Genomic DNA, 23,852 nt, shown 5'->3' with positions numbered 1-23,852 from the left:
GAGCTTTAAAGTGCAAATCTCTACTCTGTCATTACAAGCTGCATGGCCTTGGGGAAATCACTCAACCTCTGCATCTTACTTTCCTCATCTGTACAGTAGGGATAATTATAGTAGTATCTATTTCACTCTTATAGAAATTAAATAAGCTAATATTGGAAAGGTGCTGGCTCATGGTCAATACCACATGGCTAAAATTCTCATGCCACCATCATTATAGTCACAGCATCGCTGTCACCACCATCACCACCATCATCACCATCACCACCAGCATCACGAGCACCACCATCACCAGCACCACCATCACCACCACCATCACTGTGGTGACTCTGTCACGCTGTTATAAGCAGCAAGCTCCAGAGGACAGGAACACCCCATATTTTTCTCTCAACTCCTAGCACAGGCACATAATAGGTACCTCGCTTTACATATTTTTAAAAGTCCTAAAATTGAGGCTATAAGTACTCAGATTTGCTAACCTGCCTCACAACTTTTAATCGTAAACTATCTTTAAAAAAAAAACACCAAGTATTTCATTTTTTTTATACAAAGGTGTTTGTATTTTATTTATCTATTTTTTGCTGCACCTCATAGCATGTGGGATCTTAGTTCCTGGACCAGGAATCAAACCCGCACCCCTTGCACTGGAAACTCGGAGTTTTAACCACTGAACCACCAGGGAAGTCCCCAAGCCAAATATTTCTATATCTATATTTCTTAGAAATAAAAGTAAGAATTGATTGTGTTTAAACTGACCTGACAGAGATTTTCTCTGCTAACATTGGAATTTCAAAATAAAAGGTTGATGGTACTGGACTCTGAATATAGTCAACCTTAAGAGGCCGCTCGAACTGCTTGTCGGTTCCCATTCCTATAGGAGGAGATGACTCCCTGTAGGCTGTATCTCACCTTTAATTTAGATTAAGAGAAGTGGAAAAGAGTCTATGACAGTGCTAATAAAAAGGAAAGCAAGGAAAGCAAGAGAAGTTGGAGAATTAGTGTCACTTCAACAAAATAGCTTCTGTTAACAAATCAGGTCAGTGAAAAAACAGGTTTCCCACAACTTCTGTAATCCTCATATGTCAACATAACTGCCTTAAAAACTGCATGAATTAGCTTCACTGATGCCTGCTGTAGCCAGTGTTCTTTTTTTTTTTTTTTGTAAGTAGAGCATTTAAATGGATTTCAGAACCTTATGAAATCAGAATGAATCTCACAAATAAACATGACAAAGTTATCATGGAATCAAAAATTTTAAGTGGAGTAAATTACACCATAACTAGTAATCTAGACTCTCACAGACAAGCCCAGCAACGGCTTTCAGGCAGCCATTTGTTTATAACTGGCTTGATGGGCTAATTCAAGGTCATGAGAGGTGTTGCTTTTCTAAGCTAACATCATAAAAAGGTTCTCCTCTTGCGTCCACTAAGCCGGCACCCAGATAATTCAGATCTGATCACTGTCAACAAGCTGGCGGCTTGCCACATGCCAGGATCCCTGCGAGTTCATTTGCTCACTCCTGCCAAAGCCCTAGGAAGACTATAAGCCTTCTTGTCTCCACTTTCAAGGGAAGGAGATGGAGACACAGAGAGGTAAGGAGCACACCCGGAGCTTGTAAGGGATGGCAGCAGGATTCAGACCCCCGGCAGCCAAGCTCCAGCATCCTCACTCTCAGGGCCCACCCAGCACTGCCTCGTGAACCTCGGGGGCGCCCACTGTGCCCAGGCCCACGTCACTCTTCCCCTCCCGAGTGCACCCCTCATGGGCCTCAGGAGTATCAAGTTTCAGCTCCCAGCCTGGCAGTCAATCAAGACCTTGCCAAGGTCACAGAGACCTTCCCCTCTGAATCTAACGTCTCTTCATTTTCCTATGCTTTAAAAACTAGCTACCAGACATTTCACTTTTTTCCCGTCTCTACACTTTTTCTTTTGCTTATTTATTTGGCTGCTATGGGTCTTAGTTGCAGTGGCGGCGGTGGTGATTTAGTCGCTAACTCACATCCGACTCTTGCGACCCCATGAACTGCAGCCGGTCAGGCTCTCCTGTCCGTGGGACTTCCCAGGCAAGAATACTGCAGTGGGTTGCCATTTCTCTTCTCCAGAGGATCTTCCTGACCCTGGGATCCAGCCCATGTCTCCTGCATTGCAGGCCGATTCTTTACCACCGAGCCACCAGGGAAGCCTCTTAGCTGTGACCTGTGGGATCCAGTTCCCGGCAGGGGTTGAACCTGGGCCCCCTGCACTGGGAGCACAGTCTTGGCCGCCGGACCACCAGAGAAGTCCCTCTAGACTTTTTCTTACTGTCCGAGTGCTGCCCTCCTTGTCTCTCCGTTACCAAAACTGGACCAGGCCTTTGAAGTTCGCTGCGACTGCTACCTTCTGCTTAAACTTTGCCGAATTTTCCAAGCAGAAGGAGACGCTGTTTCTGTCAGTGCTCTGTACAGACCATCTTACTATTTACGTTGTATTTGTAGCCCCAGCCCAACAACGGGGACTTAAGGCTGAGACCCCCTGCACCTCTCATGGCTTGTCAAACACTTGATGGTGAACTAGAGAAGAAACAGAGCCAGAGAGGAGCTCGGGGAGACTTGGTGTCGCAGGCCCTGGGGGGAGAGCTCTGGGGCAGGGCCACACCGCCAGGTCCATTCTGCTGGTGGCTCCCGGAGCAGTTGGCCACTTCCGCAGATGCCTAACCTCCCTTTCCCTTTTTGCTTGGCAAAAGCCAGAGTTCATGATTTTTTCCTTTGCAAATGTATTGACTTGAAATTCTACTTTAAAAAAACCCAAAACACAGCTCTTATTAAACATTCCACCCATGCCAAACTGTTAATATGTTCATGCCCAGGAAATGGGACTTTGTGTGTGTGTGTGTGTGTGTGTGTGTGTGTGTGTGCGCGTGTGCGCACGCATGTGATGTGTGGCCGGTTTGCAGAGGGAGAGAAAGAGGGAAGGGAGTTCTAGAGGAGGGACTTTCACTTCCCACTCTAGGACTGTTTGGATTCTTTTTCCCCAATGAACTAATGTTTGTAATTTTTTTTTTAAATCAATGAAAAATGTTTAAAGAGCAGCCCTCCACCTCTGAAAAAAAACATCCTTAAATACCCTTATCATCCTTGACTTTCTCCTGCCCAAACCCTCGACTGCTGCCCTCAGTTATATATACAGAGATTTTTTTTTTCCCTTAATGGCTGTTTTTGAATCATGTACAAGCATTGTGATTCACCCGGTTATATTTATCTAACTTTTCCAAGGGTGGTGATTAAACCTGCAACAGCCCAAAGAGACCCTGCTGCCCAGTCTCATCAGGCTCTCAGTCAGCCCTTCCCTCAGCTGGGGACACGTCAGAAAGCCACCTCGTTTCCTGGGATGGTTTACAGTGGCAGTGTGCTGGGTGGTGGGGAAAAGGGAGGGCCCGCTCCGCTGGGCAGGGCCGAGCAGAGAGGAAGACAGCCAATTGCACACAGAGTCTGGGCATCTCGAGCTCTGGGCAGAGTAGGTCACCATGTGTTACCTGGTGACAATCGACCCGGGGGGAAAAGTACACGCAGATAAACTTGCCCTGGCAACCACATCCCTCCACATTTAAAAAAGATACGAGGACCGGAGAGTGTGTTAAAAATATCCTGCGTCTAAGGAAAAAGAAAAGACAAGACGGGAAACTGATAGATGCTCTGAAATTATGTGCTCCCTGACTTAAGTAACTAAAGCTGAAGGAGTGATGGACAGACAGAACCCCCCTTCTCCCAGGAGGGGTCAGAGCAAGACTCCCATGTGCTGCTCATTATCAGAAGACAAAAAAGGAAAGTGGGGCAACAGAGGATGAGATGGTTGGATGGTATCACCGACTCGATGGACATGAGCTTGAGCAAACTCCAGGAGAGGATGAAGGACAGGGAGGCCTGGCGTGCTGCAGTCCGTGGGGTCGCAGAGTCGGACACGACTGAGAGACTCAACAAGAGCAGCAAAGGAAAAGGACCCCAGACCCTGAGACGCTGCCTCAGACCCTAGACACTGACTGTGTCTTCAACACCACTGCCTCGGCTCTTGGGCCGGGGTCTACAGAACAGCAACTGAATAGAAAATTACGCATTTCCCCAGTGTACTCAGTTACCCATAGACTTAAATCTCCGTGATTCAATCTACTCTCTTGTTACTTGATGGCAAAGCAAACATAAAGGAAACGGGGAGAGAGGCCCGTGGAATGTTGTACTCACCCCCGCCCCCCAGGAGAGAGGCCGCCTTACCGGATGAAACTCAGGTGGACGCCCAGGGACCGGTGGCTCCCTGAGCAGTCGATGCACAGGAATACCCCGTAGGTGATGCTGGCCCAGCTGGGGTTCTTGGCACCACAGTCAAAACACACCTGAAAGAAAAGTTCAACACTCAGTCACCAATTGATTCTTATTTGCCAGATCAGCCATCCTATAGGACGATAACAGGATTTGGCTTGAAAACTGCTTAAGCCTCACAATTTAAACTGATTATTAGAGGGAATTCCTTGGTGGTGCAGTGATAAGGACTCAGTGCTTTCACTACTGGGGCCTGGGTTCAAGCCCTGGTCAGAGAACTAAGACCCCACAAGCAGTGCGGTACAGCCAAAAATAAATAAATAAACAAACTGGCTATTAGAAAATATCTCACCTCGATTTTTTTTAAAAAGGCTCAAATTTCTACTTCATTTATGATATTATTATATTACACATACTATATATAAATATAAATATTAATACAATGCATTAATTACATAATAAATTACGTATTACTGTATATCTATTATAACACGTCCCTGGTGGCTCAGTGGTAAAGCATCTGCCTGTAGGGTGGGAGATGCAGGAGACACGAATTCCACCTCCGGGTCGGGAAGATCCCCTGGAGGAGGAAATGGCAACCCACTCTGGTATTTCTTGCTGGGAAAATCCCATGGACAGAGGAGCCTGGTGGACTACGGTCCATTGGGTCACAAAGAGTTGAAGCACACATACAGGTTATTATAACACTCGGCGGTATGTGTAGTGAACTCAGATGTGTTTATCATCTCAAATATGACGCATGCACGAAGCGTCAACAGGGCTCCTGCCCCATCGCATGAACAAACGCTAGACAGGAACATCCTGGGGAAACACCCAACGCCTTATGGTCCCCTGCTCTCCACTAGATGGCAGGCGTTCATGCATGTTTCTTTCCTCCTCAGCCACAGGAGGCCGAGAGCGTGGTAGCCAGACTCCAAGATGCCCCTGGGATCCTGCCCTCCTGGTCCTAACTGAAGTGAAGTCACTCAGTTGTGTCCGACTCTTTGCAACCCTATGGACTGTAGCCCACCAGGCCTCCTCCATCCATGGAATTTTCTAGGCAAGAGTACTGGAGTGGGTTGCCATTTCCTTCTCCAGGGCGGGGCTTCCCTTGTGGCTCAGCTGGTAAAGAATCCATTTGCAATGTGGGAGACCTAGGTTCAATCCCTGGGTTGGGAAGATCCCCTGGAGAAGGGAAAGGCTACTCACTCCAGTATTCTGGATTAGAGAATTCCATGGACCATATAGTCCATGGGATCGCAAAGTCAGTCAGACACGACTGAGCGACTTTCACTTCACTTCACTTCTCCAGGGGATCTTTCTGACCCAGGGATCGAACCCAGGTCTCTCGCATTGCGGGCAGATGCTTTGGCAGATGCTTTACCATCTGAGCCACCAGGGAATCCCAAATCCTGGTCCTAAACCCTCATGTAATCTCCAGCCTCACTCAGCTCAGGAGACTTGTGTGACCAATGATACGGCAAATGACATGCTACTGCGTCATTTCCCAGTTCGGTCCTAAAAGGCCCTGCGGCTTCCTTTCTCTCTCCAGCTCCCTCTCCCCTGGATCCCTGGCTCTGGGGGACAGCAGCTGCCATGTCCAGAGGTCACTGGGCAGCCTAGTGGAGAGACCCACGTGGGGAGGAACCGAGGCCTTCAGTCCAACAGCCAGCCAGTGGGAAGCGGAGGCCGGCTGCCCGCCAAGTGGGTGAGCCTGGAGTAGAGGCCCCGGCCTTCAGTGGCTGCAGCCTCGTGAGAGGCCCTGAACCTGCCAGCCTCAATGATGACGCAAGTCAACATTCCTTATCTGATAACAGGAGCACAGACACAGTGCTTGTCATGGAAATTAACACTACTGATTAGAGTCGCAACAACAGGACTGTTAAGAATTCCACTAATAATAGAATTGTTTTCCAGGAAAGAAAAAAAGAAACCCATATTTTCCTGGCCTTCAAAAGCTGTGTGAGACAAGTTGTGCTTGTTGTTTTAAGATGCTGAGTTCTGCAGTGGACACTGATCCAGAGAGCTATCGCTGCGTGGAACGCTGTGTCCTTCACCACCTCCGCCCCCTCCACTCTCTGCAGGCCACTTTTATAACAGACACACAGCTCACGCCCATGGAGCATGCCCCCTCCTGCACAGAGGGTGCCTGGCACTCCTACGGGGTCCTAGGGACCCCTCCTCCCTCATCAGCACACAGCCCAGAATGGTGAGAGCTCAATCAATGTTTTCTGTGTATTTTTTTATCTCCCACTGAGCCTGAAAAATAGTGACATACCCACACTAAGCATTCAGTAAATATATTAATCAAATGACCAATTTGTAGAAAATAGCACCAGCTCAAAAATTATTGCCAGCCCTCTCAACACTGACTGGAGTCAAACATTCTTCATCTAATAATGAGACATAAGAGTATTCTAAAATACACAGTGCTTGTCATGGAATTAATATTTGTAATGAATTAAAACCAGAACAACAGAACAGTAAAAACTCCATGAATAGGAGGTTTTTTTAAAAGCTCCCAAATTTCAGATATGCTTGTCAGGCAGAGCCCCCTCTGTGAAGGTTGGTCCAACTTTAACCAAGAAGACAGATCTGGCTTCTGGCCTCTTGAGGGCAATACATGAAAACACACGTGGATTTTCCAAAGCCCTTCAGGGTGACAGGCTCACATGAAGCCTATGGGAATAGTGGTGGAGGGTAACAGCTGACATGAGAGACACCAGTCATCCACTTCGGTGTTTGTTGATTGCCTGCTGTATGCCAGACGCCGCGGCAGAGCCTAAGGTATTAAGAAATGGACGGTGGCATTGAGTCCACAAACACTTGCTGAGTCCCTCCCCCTTCCCCCCAACAGGCCACTAATGTAGGACAAACTCGTGCACGTTAAGCCGCTTCAGTCCTGTCTGGCTCTTTGCGATCCCATGGACTGGAGCCTGCCAGGCTCTTCTGTCCATGGAGATTCTCCAGGCAGGAATACCAGAGTGGGCCGCCAGGCCCTCCTCCAGGGGATCTTCCTGACCCAAGGATCAAACTCAAGTCTCCTATGTCTCCAGCATTGGCAGGCAGAATCCTTACCACTAGGACCACCCATGGAGAAGGCAAGGCACCCCACTCCAGTACTTTTGCCTAGAGAATCCCATGGATGGAGGAGCCTGGTGGGCTGCAGTCCATGGGGTCTCGAAGAGTCGGACACGACTGAGCAACTTCACTTTCAATTTTCACTTTCATGCATTGGAGAAGGAAATGGCAACCCACTCCAGTGTTCTTGCCTGGAGAATCCCAGGGACGGGGAAGCCTGGTGGGCTGCCGTCTATGGGTTCGTACAGAGTCGGACACAACTGAAGCGACTTAGCAGCAGCAGGACCACCCAGGACATGAAAATGAAGATGCCCCAGGGTAACGGCCATTAGAGTAAGGAATCCCCTCTAGTGGGCTGCCATACAGTGGGACTGACTCTGCCAAAGGTGCCATCCCCCTGCAAGAGGCCACTGTAATTCCTCATTCACTCAGCCAACAGCTGCCACTATGGGGAAGCCCCCGGCACACGTGGAGTGACGCACAAAGGTGGCCTGTGAAGCTCACAGCAGTCTAGGAGTCCTAGCGGGGAAGACAGCACCAGTTACAATGCTGAACCTCAGAACGCAAGGATAGGATGCAAAGTTTTCTAGACAGGGTACAAGTGGCATTTGGGACATCAAGAATAGTCTAAAAGGGCAGTAAGTGGCAAAAGCCTCTGCGGGAAATGGCCCTGTGCAGGGAGAGGACCCAGAGGCTGGGAGCACACAGCCCAGAGCAGGCAAGGCCGAAAACCACTCCCAAGGTAGTTGCAAGGCTGGCTGTGAAAAGACAGCATCAGGGCTTCTAACAAGAGGCCTCAGCATCTTTCTGACCTACCAACTAAGAATGTAGCTCCATGAGAGCTGGGGCCTTGCTCGCTTGAGCTGAGCTCTGAGCGTTGAGCCTGATACAAAGCACGGACCAAATGCAAACACAGGTGGTCGAAGAGCTCCTGAGCCAAGACTGTGACCTAGGGAGGCTGAAGTCAGAGGGCAGCTAGAAATCCCAGCCTGGCTCTCGCAAGTGCTGCCTTGGTTCTCCTGCTGGAACGGGGACTCCACTGTCCTTTGATATGCAACCGTAAACCAAAATGCCAAAGAATCGATGCTTTTGAATTGTGGTCTTGGAGAAAACTCTTGAGAGTCCTTTGGACAGCAAGGAGATCAGACCGGTCAATCCTAAAGGAAATCAACCCTGAATTTTCATTGGAAGGACTTGATGCTGAAGCTGAAGCTCCAATACTTTGGCCACCTGATGCAAAGAGCCAACGCATTGGAAAAGACCCTGATTCTGGGAAAGATCGAAGGCAGGAGGAGAAGGGGACGACAGGATGGACAGTTGAATGGCACTACTGACTCAACGGACATGAATTTGAGCAAACTCTGGGAGATGGTGGAGGACAGGGAAGCCTGGAGTGCTGCAGTCCATGGGGTCACAAAGAGTTGGACATGACTTAGCGACTGAACAACAGTAACAAACCAAAGTGGACATGTGGTTTTCTAAACAAAATATCAGCTTTCGTGGTAATAAAACTAATTTTGGACTAGCAGTTCGTTTTGCCTTGTGTGAGAAGAATAATTACTATAGAAATCACAGCTAATACGTTCCATGCCAGGCATTGTTGCTGGTCAACGGAATCTTTCTAACAACTGTATAAGAAGGCACTTTTCTTATCCCCATCAGGGCCAGCTTCTGGGCGTGTGTGTGATCCATGCATTCACTCACACGGGGCCCTGCATGGCACGCAGAAGGGCCCATGAGTGGTTAATGCTCTGCTGTGCCATCTTGAAATTCTTAATACTTTTCCAACAAGAGCCCTCCATGTTCACTTCGCATGTTTCAAGTTCCCTGCAAAGTTTATAAAGCCAGTCTTATCCCCATGTTAGAGAAAACTAAGGAAATATGAAGTGAAGGGCCATAGCCAGGAAGTAGTATCCCAGGGATGAGAGCCCGGACAGGCAGTCTGCCCTCGAGCGCAGTCTTCATCCCTTCACTGTGCTGCCTCTCTCCAGGCCAGGCAGCCCTTGATCTGTCCTCTAGACACTGGGCCACTAGCTCCAAACAGGCAGCAACCTGTGCCTTTCCCGTCGGCGCATCCTCAGTGCTTTGCAGTGCCCGGCACGCACACTGCAGGTGCTTAACTGGTATTTGTTGAATGAATAACTCAAACAATCAATGTAACATCAAGGAACAGCTGAGATGGGAAGGATTTCACAAACTAGAAAACTGACCCTTTGAGGCAAACCTTTGATCCAGAGTAAATATTCACCATACACAGAGAGGGAGCAGTTGGATGCCGCATTCTAAAAATAAACCAAAGTGTTTTTAAGTGCCTTTCCTGTAGAGCTCTTTTTAACCTTCTCATTTTAAAAATGCTTATTAATTCTTCCACATCATTATAACTAGTTTCCATCTTTGCTTAGGTAAAGGTTTATTGTGCGTGTGTGCATGCTGAGTCGCTTCAGTTGTGTTCAACTCTGTGCAACCCGATGGACCATAGCCCACCAGGCTCCTCTGTCCATGGGCTTCTCCAGGCAAGAACACTGGAGTGGGTTGCCATGCTCTCCTCCAGGGGATCTTCCTGACCCAGGGATGGAAACTGCGTCTTTTATGTCTTCTGCCTTGGCAGGTAGTTCTTTACCACTAGCGCCACCTGGGAAGTCCTATGGTTTATTCTCTTTGCCACCCCGTGGTCTATACAGTCCATGGAATTCTCCAGGCCAGAATGCTGGAGTGGGTAGCCTTTCCCTTCTCCAGGGGATCTTCCCAACCCAGGGATTGAACCCAGGTCTCCCGCATTGCAGGCGCATTCTTTACCAGCTGAGCCACAAGAGAAGCCCAACGGTTTATTCAGTTCAGTTCAGTTCAGTCACTCAGTCGTGTCCGACTCTTTGTGACCCCGTGAATCGCAGCACACCAGGCCTTCCTGTCCATCACCAACTCCTGGAGTTCACTCAAACTCACATCCACTGAGTCAGTGATGCAATCCAGCCATCTCATCCTCTGTCGTCCCCTTCTCCTCTTGCCCCCAATCCCTCCCAGCATCAGGGTCTTTTCCAATGAGTCAACTCTTCGCATGAGGTGGCCAAAGTACTGGAGTTTCAGCTTTAGCATCATTCCTTCCAAAGAACACCCAGGGCTGATCTCCTTCAGAATGGACTGGTTGGATCTCCTTGCAGTCCAAGGGACTCTCAAGAGTCTTCTCCAACACCACAGTTCAAAAGCATCAATTCTTCGGCGCTCAGCTTTCTTCACAGTCCCACTCTCACATCCATACATGACCACTGGAAAAACCATAGCCTTGACTAGATGGACATTTGTTGGCAAAGTAATGTCTCTGCTTTTCAATATGCTATCTAGGTTAGCCATAACTTTTCTTCCAAGGAGTAAGCGTCTTTTAATTTCATGGCTGCAGTCACCATCTGCAGTGATTTTGGAGCCCAAAAACATAAAGTCTGACACTGTTTATTACTAACACTCAAATAAATAAAAAGTCTTAGTCAAGGAACATAGCATCATACTGTGGAACACTACCACAAACTAATTTTGCTCAATACTTTTATTAACCCTACTACAGAATATAAATTTTTTACAGGTGTGTTGTTCATAATTAAATAATAACAAAAGTAGCTGATATATATCAATGGCCAATATATACAGGTACTACTCTAAGGGTTTTTCTTGGATTTTCTTATTTAATCCTCACAATAACTCTCTGAATTAGACCCGGCTCATGCCCCACTTTCAGATGAGGAAAAAAGGCACACAAAATGGTCAAGTAATCTGCCCAAAGTGACAGGAAGTCATGGGGTCTGGACAACAATTTATAGGCAAGCCCACACGTGTCCTTCAAAAGTGTTCTTGGTATAAAGACACTGACTTCTTATTTAAAAGGGGCACCTTCCTGTTGATGAGTTCAGTCAATGAGAACATATGTTGTGTTTCTGAGATAAAGCAGACAAAAATATATGGTTTCTACTCTGCTAACTCTAGATCCTTATCTCGTCTAGTTTACAGCAACCACTCTTTATAAACAGATTCACGGAAATTTGAAAATCAAGAAAACAGCAAAGAAATTGGCACTGGAGAATTCCTGGAACCTTTCTCCTCCAGTCTTTCTTACATTCATCAGATACCACCTCCAATAAATGGCTTCCTTTCGTATTTCTCTCAGGCTGTAAAAATACTGGCTCCCCTCCACCTGGACTGAAAGACATCTACATGTTGTAAAACTCTGGGACTTTCTGTGCCACCCTGTCGAGGCTCATGACCATGCTGCTTAACAGCTGTTCACTCTGGAGGTGGCAGTGGGGGCCAGGCAGAACAGTCACGGAGAAGAGGGGAGAGTCCATGCTGACATGACCGCCCTTTGCACTGGCCAGGTTCCACGCCAACCTGTGATCCTCACCGAGGTATCACTTTAGCCTGATGTGTCATCCATCTCTAGCCAGTCGCAATAAGTGCTAAGAGTCATAGGGGTGGGAAACGGCCCCTGAGATGAAGAAAAAAAGGAAAACCCCAATCTCCAAGGACACCCAAAGGGAAGGAAGGGAAAGGGTCTGTGCTGGGCTTTCTTAGCAAGAGTTAAGAGCTCCAAGTCACTTAGCAGCAACTACTTAGCAGCTTCATGAGACACGGAGATTGAGGCTCCCACCAAAGGACACAGCACCAACCAGCCTCCAACTGGAGCCTCTGGGGAGACTCAGAGGTGAGCTCGAAGGTGGGGAGGGGGCATGCTCAGCTTGCCCAGAGCTACCAGCTGGAGTTTCTGACCCGGTGCATGCTTCCTGGCTGGGTCACAGGTGGCCTGCGGGGTCCGCCCCCAATCGCGGGAGCCCCCCTCCCCTCCAGCCCTCTCTCAGGTCCCCAAGCTCGCCCCTAGTTCTCTCAGGAACTCAAGTGTCCACTCTGCAGCCCCCTCAAAGCCCCCTTTGCCTCCCCGTAAGCTCCCAGGCCCCATACGCCCCTGGGACCCCCAGATGCTCCCGCCTCCCGCCCCCAGGACTTCCCAGGTGTCCACCCAGCCTTGGACCTAAGCGTGCGCCCCCTGCCCCCCTCTCCCTTGCTGAAGCGGGGAGGGCAGCGCACCGACGGGACCCAGGCCAGGCCCAGCCTTTGCGGCCGTACAGTGCGACGTGTCACACAGGCCGGGCCGGCTCCTCCTCCCCGCGGCCGCGGCCACTGGCGCCGTAGGGGCCGCCCGCGGGATCCCGCAGGGATGCCAGGCGAGCCTGAACACTCCTGGCGGCCGTTACCTTGTTGGTGGGCACCGAGCGGAGGCGCTTGAAGATGGTCAGGATGTCTTGCTTGCTGGGGTCCCCCATGATCACCCAAGAACCGGGGCGCAGCTGGCCCCGCCAACCGGGAAGGGCAGAGCTGCAGCGGTTGCAGCCTCCCGGGGGTAGACGCCGACCGAGGGGCGGGGCTGCCCGGGAAGATCAGACCCCGCCTCTCGACGGCCCCGCCCTGGCCCCGCCCACCGCCGCAGCGCACGCGCCGCTCGCTTAAGCCCCGCCCCGGAGCGGCACGCGCATGCGCAGGGAAGCTCGCAAGCCTCCAGGGCCCTACCTGGTTTTGTCTCTGGGCGGTGCTTGTCTCAGGCCGACCTGGGCCGAGTTTATGCGGGCGCTCACGGCTGCCCGAGGCACCACCGCCTCGGATGACGCACTCCTTCCTCGGCCACAGTCAGGCGGCAGAACCTGCCACTCCAAGTGGCAAAGGAGAAAACTTGCAGGGCGAGGGCCTCCCTTCCGTCTCCCGATGCCCGAGGGCAGGATTTTCTCTAGTCGCCTTTTAACATATTTATTTATTTTGCCCCAAGCTAAAGCTGAGGCCTGGGTGGGAAACGTCCGGTAGCGAAACTGGTACTGATACTTTAAGAAAAGCAGTTTTGCCACAGGACGCTTCCCACCCAGGCCTCAGCTTTAGCTTGGGGCAAAATAATTATGTTAAAAGGCGACTAGAGAAAATCCTGCCCTCGGGCATCGGGAGACGGAAGGGAGGCCCTCGCCCTGCAAGTTTTCTCCTTTGCCACTTGCCTCCAGTACTCTTGCCTGGAAAATCCCATGGACAGAGGAGCCTGGCAGGCTACAGTCCATGGGGTCGCAAAAAGTCGGACACGACTGAGCGACTTCACTTTGGGTATATCAGTTATTGTTCAGTAGCTAAGTCGTGTCCGACTCTCTGCAACCCCATGGACTGCAGCACGGGCAGGCTTCCCTGTCCTTCACGCTTTCCTGGAATTTGCTCAGACTCATGTCCACTGAGTTGGCGATGCCATGCAACCATCTCATCCTCTGCTGCCCCCTTCTCCTCCTACCTTCAATCTTTTCCAGCATCAGGGTCTTTTCTAATGAGTCAGCGCTTCTCATCAGGTGGCCAAAGTATTGGAGCTTCAGTCCTTCTAATGAATATTCAGTGTTGATTTCCTTTAGGATTGACTGGTTTGATCTCCTTGCTGTCCAAGGGACTCTCAAGAGTCTTCTTCAACACCACAGTTCGAAAGCATCAGTTCTTCAGCATTCAGCCTTATTTATGGTCCAACTCTCAAACCCATACATGACTATTGGAAAAACCATACCTTTGACTGTGTAGACCTTTGTTGGGAAAGTAATGTCTCTTTTTTTTTTTTCCAGGATGATTGCAACATATATTTAACAATACAGTTTTACATAGAATGCTAAGAGCACTTCTCATATTTTACAGAAGAACTTGAAATATTTGGATTTTCTATTAATATACCATAGCAAAGCCAAATCTAATTCCTAAATGGATGCATTACAATTTGTTTATAGAGTTTAAAGGCTTAATGGCAATAAGGAGGGGAGGAAGAAGTGAAAGTTTATTTTATATAACTGACTGGAAAATAAATTCAAGAAAAAGCAAGTACAATTTAATGCGGTCTCATGCGCCCTGAAGGAGGTGGTGCCTGATTTGGAGGAGTGACCACTATGTCCAGATAGTCTCCTATTTGGAACTTCTGCGACTGCAGGGTCGTGGAGTCATCAGTCCCCTTTGTCCCAGACATGGTGCTGCCAATCTCCTTTACTCGATAGCCAGGCCTTTTAAGATCCGTAAAAACAATTGCAAAATTGAAGTGTGTGCCTTTTTTTCTGGCTTCTGGATAGACTTCTTTTACTAAACTAGTCGATTCTTTTAAGGTTGCATCCATCCAAGTGTAGATCTGCAGCTCGCTGGACGGCAGGTTTCTGCGGGAGAACTCGTCCATGCGGTGGTGGCGGCCGTTGTTGGTGGTGAAGACGCACAGGAGCAGCGGGCAGGTCTTCTGATCGATGGGCTTCTCCGGCTCCTTCTTAATTTCCTCCTGCATAACGCTCGACTGCACCACCATCTTCCTTCTCCAGCCTGCGAGACACTCACTCTGACCTCCGACCCCGGCAGCGAGCATGAGAACAAAGCCTGTCTCTGCTTTTTAATACTCTGTGTTTGTCATAGCTTCTCTTCCAAGGAGCAAGCATCTTTTAATTTCATGGCTGCAGTCACCATCCTCAGTGATTTTGGAGCCCAAGAAAATGGTCTGTCACTGTTTCCATTTTTCCCAATCTATTTGCCATGAAGTAATGGGACCAGATGCCATGATCTTAGTTTTCTGAATGTTGAGTTTTAAGCCAACTTTTTCACTCTTCTCTTTCACTTTCATCAAGAGACTTTTTAGTTCCTCTTCACTTTCTGCCATAAGGGTGGTGTCATCTGAATATCTGAGGTTATTCATATTTCTCCTGGCAATCTTGATTCCAGTTTGTGCTTTATCCAGCCTGGCATTTCACATGATGTACTCTGCATGTACATCACTGGTTTTTCCAGTGGTCACGTATGGATGTGAGAGTTGGACTGTGAAGTGCCGGGAGCCGGCATATTGCATATTGAGTGCATATTGCGTATTGAGTGCAGCACTTTCCACAGCATCATCTTTCAGGATCTGGAATAGCTCAACTGGAATTCTATCACTGCCGGGAGCCAGCGTGAGGAACTCCGCCCATGACAAAGGTCATGAGGAAGGAGGCTCGGCATATGCAAAGGCGGGATCGAGCCTCAGGAGTCCCCCTGGAAATTCTCGAGCATCTACCCCCAAAACCAGAGTCTGCCTACTTTCTGCTTTGTGCTTTCACCTACACCTCTGACTTTACGGGGGGCTGTCCCCCACTACCTCTCTCTGAAAAAAGAGTTAGCTTACAGCTCCAGTTAATAATTCCTGGGTGTGACAGTGTTTCAACCTACAAACTCCTTTGGAAATCCTCTAGCCTGCCTGAATAGGTTTTTCCAGCCACATGTGATTGCTCAGAGCCTCCCAACTGTGAGAGGCGGGAGATGTTCTAAACTGTCTAAACACAGATTCCTTTGAGTAGTTAAAAGATTGATTAGAAATTGTATTGGTGAAGGGTTTTTCACTTGTTGGGCCAATGTTTGCTGCTAAGTCTCCATATCCCTTACCTGCTGTGTCCCTGGCAGTGTATTGATTAATATAATTGGTGTAAGTAGTAGCTTTAATGTTTGTAACCTTGGACCCTTGAGTTAATTCTTTTCTTGATTGAGCCCACCACACCTTTGCCCTATAGGAATGCAACTTTGTCTAATGCTTTTGGTGGGTGGCTCCTGACTTTGGAATAATCACCTTTAGAGAAAGATAAGTTTCTTAAAATGTTAACAGGCCTCCTGGCCGAAGATGATGTAAATCACCTGAACTTTTGTATATGATAAGTTTGAAAGTCTGGCTTTGATTAGGATCAGGAACTGCTGTCCTTGCATGACTCTACTCCTTCCCCCATTATCCTCTATGCACAACTTAAGGTATAAAAACTACTTTGGAAAATAAAGTGCGGGCCTTGTTCACCGAAACTTGGTCTCCCCATGTCGCTGTCTCTCACTTCGGCTGAGTTTCCATCTGGAGCGCAGAACCCACCATGCTTACTAATTATGCCTGGGCTTCTAAGATCCGACCGGGGAGGCCTCAGTGTCTCCTCTCCTTCGGGAGAACGGAAGGACGCCTGCGGCCTACGTAAGTGGTGCAAACTTCTTGTCTTGAAGTTTTATTGGTCTCCCGCGTAAACCAAGCTACTCAGCCTCTTTTCTCCACTGAATTTCCTCACTGAGCTATCCTCATTCTATTACTTTTTATATCCTTAATTAACGTTTAATTAAGCACTTGTTTCCTGATCCTCGCTGACGCTGTCCCCGCTTCGAATACCCTGGATCAGCCGGGGCTGGTCCCCGGCAGTGAAGAAAGCTGAATGCCGAAGAATTGATGCTTTTGAACTGTGCTGTTGGAGAAGACTCTTAAAAGTCCCTTGGACTGCAAGGAGATCCAACCAGTCCATTCTGAAGGAGATCAGCCCTGGGATTTCTTTGGAAGGAATGATGCTAAAGCTGAAACTCCAGTACTTTGGCCACCTCATGCAAAGAGTTGACTCATTGGAAAAGACTCTGATGCTGGGAGGGATTGGGGGCAGGAGGAGAAGGGGACGACAGAGGATGAGATGGCTGGATGGCATCACTGACTCGATGGACATGAGTCTGAGTGAACTCTGGGAGTTGGTGATGGACAGGGAGGCCTGGCGTGCTGCGATTCATAGGGTTGCAAAGAGTTGGACACGACTGAGCGACTGAACTGAACTGACTGACTCTGCATGTATAGTCGTGTACGGATGTGAGAGTTGGAATGTAAAGAAAGCTGAGCGCTGAAGAATTGATGCTTTTGAAGTGTGGTGTTGGAGAAGACTTTTGAGAGTCCCTTGGACTGCAAGGAGATCAAACTAGTCCATCCTAACGGAAATCAGTCCTGAATATTCATTGGAAGGACTGATGCTGAAGCTGAAACTCCAATACTTTGGCCACCTGATGCGAAGAACTGACTCACTGGAAAAGACCCTGATGCTGGGAAAGATTGAAGGCAGGAGGAGAAGGGGAGGACAGAGGATGAGATGGTTAGATGGCATCACCGACTCGATGGACATGAGTTTGAGCAAGCTCCAGGAGTTGGTGACGGACAGGGAAGCCTGGTGTGCGGTAGTACATGGGGTCGTAAAGAGTTGGACACGACTGAGTGACTGAACTGAACTCTGCAGATAAGTTGGATAAGCAGAGTGACAATATCCAGCCTTGTTGTACTCCCTTCCTGATTTTGAACCAGTTCATTATTCCGTGTCAGGGTAAATCAGTGAGAGATAACAATTCTCCTGAGGCAAAAGATGCTTATTGGTCTTATATGATGAAAGCAGACAAGAAGAGAAGCTGGCTTTTCCCTACCCTTTGGCTGACATTACTACCTGGAGGGTTTAAGCGCTGGGGGAAGGGCATCTCTTTGGCTTAGTGGGTTGGAGCCACTAGGTAAGTGTCGCCCACGGGTCAGGACAAAGATAACAGGTTTTGGAGTCCAGGCCCGGTTCAGCCAGCTCCCTCCCAGCTTTGCGATCTTGGTCAGATCACTTCTCTGAAGCTGGGATGCTCCTCCCTACCATGGGGTTAGGGCTGGGGAATCAGTGCTGGGCAGTGCAGGAAAGCAGCCTCCCAGTGAACCCAGGGAAAGGCTTGAGCAGTTGTCTTTCTGCTTTTGAGGCTCCGTGAGGTGTGTTCTCTCAGCCAGTCTGGTTAGATACCCTCAGGGAAGTTGGAAGCTTTCAGGGCTGGAAGTATTCCAAGGAAGGGAAATATATCACCTTCCAGAACAGTAAGTTACTTTTGCAGTAAGTTTCAGCTCTGACTGAAAGTTCTTCCTTGTATTGAATCGAAGTATTACTTCCCTGGTGGCTCAGTGGTAAAGAATCTGCCTGTCAATGCAGGAGACAAGTTTGATCCCTGGGTCGGGAAGATCTCCTGGAGGAGAAAATGGCAACCCACTCCAGGATTCTTACTGGAGAATCCCATGGACCGAGGACCTGGCGGGCTCCAGTCAGACACAACTTAATAACTGAACAACAACACTGCTGAAGCCCCTGAACTTTGTGTCCTTAGGTACTGGTTTGGCCCGACACAGAATACCCTTTCTGATGAGAATAACTTCTTACCAAGTTATGTATCAGATTCAGGGTATTGTCTACTCTGAGAAGAAAAAAATGTACAATGAAATGTAGACAGTATCTACACTAACTGAGGCATAAAAGGACTAAGGGAAAAAAAAATATCATCAGTGTTTTTTCTCATCCGCTTAAGTGTTCATTCATTATTACACCTTATGCCTTAATATGTCATACTCCTCTCAACTGAGTGTAAGTTTTTGAGATCAGATGTATTGTGTCTATCTTTCTATCCCCAGCACCTAAAACAAAGCCTGACACACAGAATATATTCAGTAAGGATGTGTGGAAAAGGCTTAGAATGTAGAAAGCTGAGAAGAATGTGATTCAGCATAATAATGAGAAACAGCTGGATAACGTTTAAAATTATAACTTGAGCCCATCAGAGAACTAGGGTTGCAAAGCAAGCAAGCACACAGAATTCCAAAGAGAGACGCACCTCCCCAAGACAGAGGGAACACAGAATGCTGTCACCTTTGGCGAAGAACAGGGGAAAGAGGTGGCTGCCATACAGGTGGGCAAAAGGAAATCAGTGAAAAGTTTAATGAATTCTTCGAGGCCAAGCGTGCACTAGCATGTCAGTTTAGAATAGCTAGGGGCCTCAGAAACAAAGAGAGCTTACTGTCTTCATTCACGTCTTTTCTATAAAACCTCCATCAGAAGTCTTTCTTCACAAGAAAGATGGAGACAAGAGAGACGGAAAGAAACCCCTTGCTGGGCAAGGATCCAACTTTTGGTGCATGGACGTAGAAGCCCACCCACTTCCTTCTCTCCTAGAAAGCAAAAGCATCAAATTCAGTTTTCCTTGGGCTATAGGCAAAGAGCCACGGCTGCCAGGGGTAGAAGCCGAATTCAGTAATCCCAAATCCTGAAGAGGATAGGAAGTCCTCCTGCTCTCAAAAGAGTCTAGGCAGAAATTCATTGCTTCAGATCTGAGAGAAATAGAAGGGCCCAGTCAATAGACAGGTCCACATTGCCTTCTGGGTACTGTCCTTGCTCTCTACCTTTTATGAAGAGAGCCTGGTATGCCATGGTATACCAGATGTTCACATCTGGTTTACTCACAGGTAACGTAACAGCCATGTTACCTGTAGCCAGGTAATATCTTATGGAAAAACTCCAATGATCTTTTTGGCCAGGGGCTTTCCAGGTGGTGTAGTTGGTAAAGGTTCGATCCCTGGGTCAGGAAGATCCTGTGGAGAAGGGAATGGCTATGCACTCTAGTATTCTTGCCTGGAGAATCCCATGGACAGAGGAGACTGGCAGGCTACAGTCCATGGGCTCACAAAGAGTTGCACATGGCTGAGTGACTTAGGCTTCAACTTCAACTTCCCAGGTGGCACAGTTGGTGAAGAATCTGCCTGCTCAATGCAGGAGACACAAAAGATGCGGGTTCAATCCCTGAGGTTGCAGAGTCAGGCATGGATGAGCGTGCATGCATGCTTTTTGGCCAACCCAATATTCCGTTTATTCCGTTGAACAGGACCTTGCTGAAAGCCCAGTGCCACTCTAGGAAAAACTAGACATGCTTAGACAGTCATATGATGGATCACAAAGTGAGAATAAACACAGACCTTATCATTGCCCCTGTGGACTTTCGTTTGTGCTGAGAACAAATCGCTGACTTACAAAGGCACAACATAAGAGCTGCGAGTGGCGTTTGTTCAGTGCCTTACTGAGGACGGGAGCCCAGGAGACAACCTCTCACATTACCTTGAGGTACTGTTTCAAAGAGGTAAGGGAGGAGCCTGGATATATATGATTTTTTTTTTTTCCCGGAAAAAGTGGTCATTGAACATCCAAAGATCATTGCAAATCACAAATAACAGACATCTCAATGATTTTAGCACTTTTCTCTTTATGGGAAGACACAAGAATCTGCAGTCTCTGAAGTGTTTCCTTACTTGTGTATCTTAACTATCTAGGGGCCAGTATCCAAAGCACATGCTTTCTGCTGGTCTCCATTCTGAATCCCCCTCAGTGCACTGTCAGAGGGTGACCGCAGTGGGTACTGGCTTGAGCCTTGTAGCACTGGAATGGCAGGCAGCGTATTTTTTCTTTACAAAGCGAACACTGGCTCTTCGACATGCCATTTCTGTACAGGGCAGATACTTTTGAACATGACTTCATGGAATCAGGAGCAGCCTTATCTGATTTCCACCAACCTCTATATGCTCAGGCAGTGCACTTGTTACTGAAGAGACTTTAGTCTGCTTGCCTGCCATGGCAAACTGATACTGGGCTGTGGTGAAGGAAAGCACAGCCTTTATTGCAGGCACCAAGCAAGGAGAATGGGCAGCTCATGCTCAAAGACCCAGACTCTTCAATGGCTTTCAGGGAATGTTTGTTTGTTTAATTAATAAACTCATTTATTTTTAATTGGAGGATCATTGCTTTACAATATCGTGTTAGTTTCTGCCGTACATCGACATGAATCAATCGTAGGTATACAAATCTTTCCCTCCCTCTTGAACCTCCTTCCCACCTACCACCCCACCCCACCCCTCTAAGTTGTCACAGATCACTGGGTTTAGCTCCCTGTGTCGCAGAGTAACAGGGGAATAATAGGTTTTAAAGACAACATTCAGGTGAAGGTTTCAGCTCATGGGCTTCCTTCTGATTGGTTGGTGGTGAGTTAACAGGGTGATGTTTCAGGAACCTTCTTCCAACCAGTCTGGGGTCAGCATGTCATCAACATCCTCCACCTGGGGTGGGTGGGGAGAGGGGCCAGGTCTTAGTTTCTGCAGAACAACTCAAAGATATGCATCAGATTGTTATGATAATTGTTGTGAGGAGGAACTAGGTCTCTGCTTTATTGATGAGTTAGTTTTCTGACTGCTTCTCCTTTGTTTCTGCATTCCCTCATCTCCTTAATGACTAAATGCTTGAGTCTGGTCTTTGGAACTCAGGGAAGTCCTGGGAAACTAAACTTGTTTTTCACAAACAAGAAACAGGGGACACGGAGGGGCTTTTGTACCCAGGAGGACCCTGTAGGGTCCTTCTTGATTTCACACTTTTGGAAATTCACAGAAGTGTCCTTTTGGGTTTTTTTTTTTTTTTTTTTGCCACACTGCACAGCTTACAGGATCTTAGTTCCCACATCAGGGATGGAACCTGTGCTGTCTTCAGTAGAAGCACAGGTTCCTATCGAATAGATTGCCAGGGGATTCCCCTTGATTGATTATTTTTTTAAATAAAAATTTAAGCTGATGCCATTACCTCTTTAATGGGTTAAATGATTTGAAATCCTCAGTCAGTTCAGTCACTCAGTCGTGTCTGACTCTGTGTGACCCCATGGACTGTAGCACACCAGGCTTCCCTGTCGATCACCAACTCCCGAAGCTTACTCAAACTCATGTCTGTCGAGTCAGTGATGCCATCCAATCATCTCATCCTCTGTCCTCTCCTTCTCCTCCTGCCCCCAATCCTCCCAGCATCAGAGTCTTTTCCAATGAGTCAGTTCTTCACATCAGGTAGCCAAAGTATTGGAGTTTCAGCTTTAACATCAGTCCTTCCAATGAATATTCAGGACTGATTTCCTTTAGGATGGACTGGTTGGATCTCCTTGCAGTCCAAGGGACTCTCAAGAGTTCTCCAACACCACAGTTTAAAAGCATCAATTCTTTGGTGCTCAGCTCTCATTATAGTCCAACTCTCACATCCATACATGACTACTGGAAAAACCATGGCTTTGACTAGGTGGACCTTTGTTGGCAAAGCAATGTCTCTGCTTTTTAATATGCTGTCTAAGTTGGTCATAACTTTCCTTCCAAGGAGTAAGCGTCTTTTAATTTCATGGCTTCAATCACCACCTGCAGTGATTTTAGAGCCCAAGAAAATAAAGTCTGTCACTGTTTCCATTGCTTCTCCATCTATTTGCCATGAAGTGATAGGACCGGATGTCATGATCTTAGTTGTCTGAGTGTTGAGTTTTAAGCCAGCTTTTTCACTCTCCTCTTTCACTTTCATCAAGAGGCTCTTCAGTTCCTCTTCACTTTCTGCCATAAGGGTGGTGTCATCTGCACATCTGAGATGTGCTTCATCCAGCCCAGCATTCCACATGATGTATTCTGCATACGAGTTAAATAAGCAGGGTGACAATATACAGCCTCATTACTGTAATATTTATAACATTACAATATTATAGAAAATAATTGAAAAGTGAAATGAAAACTTACGTTAACACAAAAACCTATACTTGCAAACCTATACATGAACGTTTATAACACATTTATTTGTAATCATCAGAAACTAGAGAAACAGCCAAATATCCTTCAGTTGGACTGGCAAACCATGGCACATCCACTCAATGGGAACTGCTCACAGTAAGTAGAAATAAAGTATCGATCCATGTAACCATGCAGATGGATTTCAGATGAATCATGTGAAGTGAAAGATAAGACAATCTCAAAAGGCTATATGTTGTATGATTCTATTCATATGACGTTCTGGAAAAGTCAAAACTATGTAAATAAAACATCAGTGGTTTCCAGGGGCTGGAAATACAAGGAGGGGTTGATTACAGTGGAGCAGGGAGAAATCTGAGGGGTGAGGGGACAGTTCTACGTCTTGATTGTGGTGATGGTTACATGACTAGATGAATTTGTCAAATTATACACTAAACAGAGTGCATTTTACTGTGTGTAAATTATGCCTTAAAAAAGGAAAAAAAATGGGAAAGAAGTGCTCAGTGATATGGGACTTATAACACATGAAATAAAGAAGGCTGAGAGCCGAAGAATTGATGCTTTTGTGCTGCTGAAAGAAGACTCTTGAGAGTCCCTTGGACTGCAGGGAGATCAAACCAGTCAATCCTAAATCCTAAAGGAAATCAACCTTGAATATTCATTGGAAGGACTGATGCTGAAGCTGAAACTCCAATACTTTGGCCACCTGAAGCGAATAGCTGATTCACTGGAAAATATCCTGATGCTGGGAAAGATTGAAGGCAGGAGAAGGGGATGACAGAGGACGAGATGCCTGGATGGCATCACTGACTCGATGGACATGAGTTTGAGAAAGCTCCGGGAGCTGGTGAAGGACAGAGAAACCTGGCGTGCTGCAGTTCATGGGGTCACAGAGAGTCGGACACGACCGAGTGACTGAACGACAACACAGGAAATATCACGCAGCCATGAAGCATGTTTTTGTGTTAGTCACTCAGTCTTGTCTGACTCTTTGTGACCCACGGACCATAGCCCACCAGGCTCCTCTGTCCATGGAAATCTCCAGGCAAGAATACTGGAGAGGGTTGCCACTTCCTCCTCCAGGGGATCTTCCCAACCCAGGGATGGAACCCACGTCTCCTGTGTCTCCTGCACTGCAAGTGGATTCTTTACCTGCTGAGCCACTGGGGAGGATCCCCAAACAAGTTTTTAGTGGAAGTATATTTAGGGACATGAGGAAAGTTCATGATCAAATATTAAAAGATTGAAGCAGGGTACCAAACCACATGTAGAGTACGATCCCAATTCTGT

The 23,852-nt window shown here is 47.6% G+C and overlaps 1 protein-coding gene and 1 pseudogene across 2 annotated transcripts in view; both read right to left on the bottom strand.

Annotated features, from left to right (window-relative positions):
- The window catches only part of ARFGAP3 (ADP ribosylation factor GTPase activating protein 3), a 50,011-nt gene extending 37,237 nt beyond the window's left edge, over positions 1-12,774 (bottom strand). Inside the window, exons 1-2 of the mRNA XM_027540586.1 lie at positions 12,601-12,774; positions 4,241-4,359 (exon numbers count right to left, since the gene is read on the bottom strand). Coding sequence (XP_027396387.1) covers positions 4,241-4,359; positions 12,601-12,669 — 188 coding nt within the window. The 5' untranslated portion in view covers positions 12,670-12,774. The remainder of the gene's footprint in view (positions 1-4,240; positions 4,360-12,600) is intronic.
- Positions 12,775-13,979: 1,205 nt separating this feature from the next.
- On the bottom strand, positions 13,980-14,831 carry LOC113892140 (annotated as a pseudogene). The gene has a single exon (XR_003510974.1). The product of XR_003510974.1 is annotated as a histone deacetylase complex subunit SAP18 pseudogene (transcript).
- Between the last annotated feature and the right edge of the window lie 9,021 nt (positions 14,832-23,852).

This window comes from Bos indicus x Bos taurus, chromosome 5, assembly GCF_003369695.1.
Source record: "Bos indicus x Bos taurus breed Angus x Brahman F1 hybrid chromosome 5, Bos_hybrid_MaternalHap_v2.0, whole genome shotgun sequence".
Taxonomy (NCBI): Eukaryota; Metazoa; Chordata; class Mammalia; order Artiodactyla; family Bovidae; genus Bos; species Bos indicus x Bos taurus.
Note: the sequence above shows the minus strand (reverse complement) of the source record. Positions and strands in the feature narration are given on the sequence as shown.